The sequence below is a fragment of the Drosophila biarmipes genome, chromosome 3R, assembly GCF_025231255.1.
Source record: "Drosophila biarmipes strain raj3 chromosome 3R, RU_DBia_V1.1, whole genome shotgun sequence".
Taxonomy (NCBI): domain Eukaryota; kingdom Metazoa; phylum Arthropoda; class Insecta; order Diptera; family Drosophilidae; genus Drosophila; species Drosophila biarmipes.
The window spans coordinates 15,142,614-15,149,624 of record NC_066616.1 but is presented as its reverse complement, the minus strand read 5'-3'; the positions used below and the strand labels follow the sequence as shown (position 1 = coordinate 15,149,624).

The following is a 7,011-nucleotide window of genomic DNA, read 5'->3' as shown; positions in this document are numbered from 1 at the left end:
TTAATGCTAATTGTTATTGTAGTTCGGCGGGGACGGGGACGGGGGCGAAAGAGAAAGCAGAAAGTGCCGCCACTTACCTCAAATTGAATTAGCCTCATATGTGGCCTGTCAGTTGAGACAGTTTGCAACTTCCGAACTCAATTTGGCAGGTCGAAAAGTTTAGTTTTCACTTGCCAAAAATAAATAGAGTAAAAAACACGAGCCACCCCGCAGAGCCTGCGGAGCTTATATAGTTGGGACATTTTGATCGGGGTGGGCGCTTAACTATTTTCCTGGGGCGCCAAACGAAATCAGAGCACAAAATATTTAACGTAATTGCATCAGAAACTTTTTTGCCAGGCAGCACAAAATTGCCGAACAAAACGACCTAACAAAGTGTGCAAATTCTAAGTCAGGCCTTCCAGGGATGTCAGCTTTGCGATTCGAGCACAGTCGAGTCGGGCATTTGTACTCCGGCAGTTTGTGTCCATCGTATCAGTTTGGCAACTTAACCCAAAGTTTAAGGAATCTGCCGTATTTCCGCCCACCTCTGGGGACAGACTCATTGGCACTTAACCCTCTGGTATCGTGAGGTTAAGAAATCAATCCTCTTATATATTTCGAATTTGACTTATACGCACACAACCGATATCTCAATGTCAGGTTAATTTTTGACAGCTTTTTCTTAAACATTAATATATCTATTGGAATTTGACAAAAGAAGTTCTACTAATCTACATTTTCATGTTTGTCAGACTGAATTGTCAAGTCGACAGACTCTTGAAAAAAGAACAAAAGCAACAATTGAGAAATATTTTGGTTGATTGTTGATAAAGAGATAATGAAAAATGTATTGTATTTTTTGAAATATTAATTCTTTAAGCAGAAAATTTTTAATATTTATGGCTTATGTTTTTTCTTTGCCAAACACCTCAAATCATTTCTCGACTTCTAACAAGGCCAATTTCGTTTCAAATTTATAATACTATGCAAATAATATTTGCTTACAATTTCAAAATAAATTATGGTACTTGGCAAAGTGTAACTAAAAGTTTTTCTATCAATTCAAAATGGGGCTCTGTAGGGTTAACCGGCCCTCATAAAAGTGGAAATGTGTTGAACCTTAACCTCCCTGGAGTGAAGAAAGTTTTTCGCTTGTTGTTTGACAAATTGTTTTGTGCAGCGGCCGAAGGAAATAAAAGGCAACATTCGACTGTAAAGCGGATGAGGAGTGGGTGTGGGTTCAGTGGGTGGCATGGCAGGACAACGGGCGAAGGACCATCAATGTGTAATGAATGTGGGCTGGGCGTATCGGAGCGAGAGCAAAGTTTAAAGCGCGAACAAGAGCGGCAAAAACAATGACAGGCGTTGCCAGCAGCCAGACCTCTTCCGATCCTGTTCCTGTTTCTGTTTCCCATTTTCCACTTCTCATTTCCATTTCATTTTCCGCTTTACCATCAGTGCCGCTTTCTATACCCTTTCCTAGGGTACACAAATAGCTGTCATGGTTTGTTTCAAAAATGATAAAATGCTTTTAAGAAAATATTATTAAAAAGGTTTTAATTAGATGAGTTACATCTCTAAAGTATCAAGGAATCACAATTTTTTGAAGAAAAATATTCGAAAGAAATATTTTGATAAAAAATTAAATTTTAAAAATTTTTTTTAAACAAAAAATTAAAAAAGAATTGGTTAAAAAATGACTAGACTTTAATACTTCAATACGTATTTTATTTCGCATATTATAAACCATTTCCTGTATATTAGATAAAAATCTTTCATGTCCCAAAAAAAAATTGCCTAAAATGGTTAACAAGATCAGATTTTAATATAGGGTAACTTTATTTTCGTATTTCAAGATACAATTTGAAAACTTTTTAGAGCTGAAAGTAAAATACCATTTTTTGAGAATTATATGCTATTTTTATGAATCGATGACAAATGCCTTGAATCTTATGTTAAGTTTAGTGTCTTATGTATCTCAACTCCCTGCTGTTTTCGATAAGTCTTCTGAAAGGGTATCCTAAGCCCCGGTTTTCCACCTGACCCTTCCCTGCTTGTTCAGTGCCAGTTGGAAAACTTTTACCGCTCGCTGTTTACCGTCGCCCTGCGGCTGCAGTGCCGCATAAATTAGCAAACATGAGGCGAGCGAAGCGCGTGACTGAAGGACCTTTGGCCAGAGTGGCTCGAACACACTCCACCACCCACCTGGATAACTGGCCACCCAAATGGCCAACTGATTGACCCGCCAGTGCCGCTTTGCCCGCTTGTCTGGCGGCACCAAATTAGCGATGTCCGTGTGGTCCACGCTCCACTTTCCACTATCACCTCTCACCCACTGCCCCTGCAACACTCAATTGCAATTACAGCGTTTGGATGCCGCCGAAAAATTGGCCAGCGCAATTAATTAAAAAGTTTGCTGCACAATGAAATCGCTTCCAGGTCCTCGTCGGAAATCCAGATGAAATGGTCTGCGGGGATGCACTGGCAAAGCTCTAAAAATATTTTTCCTGGTAGCGGGCAATTTATTTTATTTTCATACGTTGTACGTTGCGACATTTAATTAAAAACTCTGCAATCGCCAGGTGGCACTACAGCAAAATGAATGCATTCTTTTTTAACAACTTTATTTTATCACTGGATTACGGGAATATATAATGAACGAGTATTAAATTGTGCATGTGCCCCAAAAAGGAAGTGTGAATATGGAGAGGGATTTGCGGCAAAACTATTTCAATCAATTTTTGGCACACACGAAAAAATATGAAATTAATACTTTATATTCAAAGGATTTCTTTACAAGGCTTTTTTAAAAGGTGATAATGATTTATTTATTTTAATATTGGTATTTAAGTAAAGTGCCGTTTATTCCCTTGGGTAATCATGAAGAGAAATTGAGGGATAAAAAAATGGCACTTAATACATATTTTAAGCTTTCAGGTATTATAAATATTATTGAGAGGTTTGTTTGCAATAAAAGTACCAGGAATTAAATTTTTATCTTATTACAATATATGTCTTTGCAACCCAACTGATTCTTTAATTTATTTTTTCATTTATGTCGAAACACATTTTTTCTTTTATGAAAAGAATTTAATTCAACGACATCCAAAGTTTTGTTTACGATAAGCTTAAAATTAAAATTATAATTTTCGCAGAATTGAACTTTTTATTACGCGTACGACGCGTGTGACGGCAATTAAAGCAGCACCACAAATGTTCAAAATCTTGAAAGTAATTCTTTTTGGCTATGAGTGAAATTGTATCTTATTCGCCTGCGCCTTGCTGCAAATAACCCCTCCCGTTCTTGGTTGTAATTTTCATAAAAATTATGCAGATTAAATGTGGCAGCCAAGTTTGCTTATCCCGGCGAGTGACATTAAACTCGCATAAGGCAGAGACAACAAAGATGTCTAAATAATAAAGGCAACCGAAGTCTGGGCCGTTGTGTGGGACGTCGCAGAAGTTGATTGAATAAATCACAGCAGGTGAATTTCACTCGAAACAACTCTTGACATGCGTGAGAACAGGCTGACAGAGTCAAGAACCCAGATCGGGGCTGAATGCAAATTTATATATACTGAAATGAAACCGAACTGACGTGTACACTGAGAAAAAAACCATTTATCAATCCCAAACTTTTCTCTCGGTCTCAAAAGTAATTGGATTCTATCCAAAATTTTCAACCTCTAGATGAATGCCATACTTATTAAATCTTGAAAAAAAATCAAGAATACTTTCATCACTTTTACTAAATAAAAAAAAAAACTCAGGAGCATTTTAATTTCAAGAACATATCTTCTCAAATGAGTGATTAGAACTCTCAAATTAAGCCGATTTTATCTTGAGAGCCCTTTTTGCGTGATTCTAAGAACGTTTTTTCTTGATTAAGTTGGATGACGTATTTTCAAATCGAGAAACATTTGTCTTGGCCCTTCTCGGTTCTTTTTTTGGGTGTACACCGGCGACTGCAAAGCTGGTCGCTGTAAAGTTGCGCCATTTTACAGCCCGACAACAATTTGGCCAAGTAGCTGCCAAGCACCAGAGATAACTCAGACATAACCCGCCGGCCAGATTTCAGACCTCCCATTAACAATGTGTAGGAAATTCTCAAAATAAATAAAGATTAAGTTCGCATTTATATGTATGGGAAGGTCGGACATAAGTTTCCAAAAACACTTGTCGACCTGCGATACTTTGTGGAATTAATTGCATGTCGCTGGGGGCTAATTAATGCCCCGCTGACGACACTAATTTACATGATCGCGAAACGCTAACATGTGGTTTGGTTTTTGCCACCTGCAAGGTGTGCGAAGTTCACTCGGCAATTAGCATTTTCCATGAGCCATTTCACCCACTTCCTTTCATTACTCTCCAATGTCGAACGTTCAATGTGGAATGCCACGAAGCTCTGGGGCAATTAGGCGTGGGTAATAACCTCCACGGACTTTCATATTCATATTCAATAAATGCAAATTGCGCTGCAATTATTTTTGAGGATATTTCTGTCCGCCCAAGGTCAAGTTTGACGTTATTGGCAAACCCCCTATCTGCAAAATTGCGTATTGACAATAAATAGGGAAAGTGAGTGGAAATAAAAACGATGTAATTGGCAATTTGTCTGCGGCTTTTGGCTTTTCTTTTAATTTTTCACCCCAGGCTGACAATTTTGCAATGATGAGTTAATAATGGTATTAATGGGCTAATGCAGCGTTGCATTAATTAAGGAAATGCGTAAAATCAGGGGTATTATTTCATTGGTAAACTTTTATACTACGGATACTACAATGGTTTATTACATTAAAAATAAAGTTAACAAATATTTGCAGATTTATAGCTAATAAACTACCTTTAACCGATTTGTCAATTTAACTTTCATTGTTTGTCTTGACCTATGCATTTCCAAATATTTGGAAAACTTTGTCAAACTTTTGTTTAACAAGTTAATTAGTCATTCACTTGGTTAATGATGTGCCACGCCCACCCAGACACCTTTGATTGTGATCAACCTAAGCAGACATAGGATAGACCTCCTTGAACCTTAAGAATATTATAATTTATAAGTGTACTTCTTGTACAAACTGAGCTTTATACTTCAAATTATTCGCCAACTTGGCCGAGCGGCTTTTCAGAGGCAATTAGGCATTTAGTTGGTTAATTATGAGCCACGCCCAGGCAGACACCGTTTCCATAGGAAACTTTTAAAAACTCATTAATGCATAAATTTAGGGTTCCTTAAATAGGAGCTCCCAAAGCCCTAAGCAGCTCATAGGCAGTTCGATTTCGGTTTTGAATGGCCAGTCTTCAGTTCCACGGCAACTTTGATGCGAACATCAGGTACGATGTTAGCCTGGATCCGGCGCGGGAATCGAATCTCTTCCGCCTGCTGATGGGCCTCCAGTTGGCGATGGGCACGAAACCGTATCCCAGGCTGCCCAAAAGATGGCCAAAGTGGGTTCGAGTGCTGGCCCAACTCCTGGCCAAGGTATACTGCTCCATGGTGATTTTCTCCTCACTGCATCTGGGAGTGCTGTTCACCAAAACCACACTGGATGTCCTGCCGACGGGCGAGCTGCAGGCCATTACCGATGCCCTCACCATGACCATAATATATTTCTTCACCGGCTACGGCTCCATCTACTGGTGCCTGCGCTCGCGACGCCTCCTGGCCTACATGGAGCACATCAACCGCGAGCACCGCCACCATTCGCTGGCCGGGGTGACCTTTGTGAGCAACCATGCGGCCTTCCGGAAGTCCTGGAACTTCGTGGCCGTGTGGATAATGGCCTGCCAGCTGGGCGTGATCTCCTGGGGCGTCTCGCCCCTGATGCTGGGCATCCGGATGCTGCCCCTGCAGTGCTGGTACCCCTTCGACGCCCTGGCCCCCGTTACCTATTCGGCGGTCTACGCCACCCAGCTGTTCGGCCAGGTGCTCGTGGGCCTGACCTTTGGCTTCGGGGGAGCGCTGTTCGTCACCCTCAGCCTGCTGCTCCTGGGCCAGTTCGATGTGCTCTACTGCAGCCTGAAGAACCTGGATGCCCATGCCAAGCTGCTGGCCGGGGAGTCCGTTAATGACCTGAGGTTGGTTTTTTGTATATGAAGTATAAATAATATATGGGGAAAAATATAAAGGACTCATACTAGTTGGCAGTGAATAAATATTTTTTAAAGCCTTTTATTTTTATCAACAGTTTTCAAAAGAATGTAATACTTCCAAATAATTTTAAATATTGTTTTCTATAATATATTTATTCATATATATATTTTTTATTCAATTTAAGTATGTTACATTAACTTTAGAATTTTAGATTATTAACCATGCACTTTTGTATATTTCAGTTTACTGCAGGATGAGTTGCTATTAAAGGACTCGACCAGGGAGTTGAATCAGTATGCCGTGCTGGAGGAGCATCCGACCGATCTTTTGGTGCTGTCGGCAGGACGCCGGTGTCCTGGTCACGGAAATGCATTTCACAGCGCCCTGGTGGAGTGCGTCCGCCTGCACCGCTTCATCCTGCACTGCTCCGAGGAGTTGGAGAACCTTTTCAGCCCGTACTGCCTGGTCAAGTCCCTGCAGATCACCTTCCAGCTCTGCCTGCTGGTCTTTGTGGGCGTGTCGGGTACCCGAGAGGTCCTGCGGATTGTCAACCAACTGCAGTACTTGGGATTGACCCTCTTCGAGCTCCTGATGTTCACCTATTGCGGGGAGTTACTTAGTCGGCATAGCATTCGATCTGGCGATGCCTTCTGGCGGGGATCCTGGTGGAAACATGCCCACCTCATCCGCCAGGACATCCTCATCTTCTTGGTCAACAGTCGACGAGCGGTGCAGGTGACTGCCGGCAAGTTCTACGTGATGGATGTGAATCGTCTAAGATCGGTATGTGAAATATTTTAATACATTTTAACATAGAACATAAAATATTTAGTTATCCTTTTCAGGTTATAACGCAGGCCTTCAGCTTTCTGACTTTGCTGCAAAAGCTGGCGGCCAAGAAGGCCGAACCGGATCTCTGAACTGGAACCGCATTC

At 41.0% G+C, this 7,011-nt stretch overlaps 1 protein-coding gene across 1 annotated transcript; it reads left to right on the top strand.

The window, feature by feature from the left end:
• Positions 1-5,272: 5,272 nt before the first annotated feature.
• Positions 5,273-7,011, top strand: LOC108031308 (putative odorant receptor 85e). Its single transcript, XM_017104553.1, has 3 exons — positions 5,273-6,060; positions 6,319-6,859; positions 6,922-7,011. The coding sequence occupies exons 1-3, from the start codon at positions 5,273-5,275 to the stop codon at positions 6,994-6,996; spliced, it is 1,404 nt and encodes a 467-aa protein (XP_016960042.1). The 3' UTR covers positions 6,997-7,011.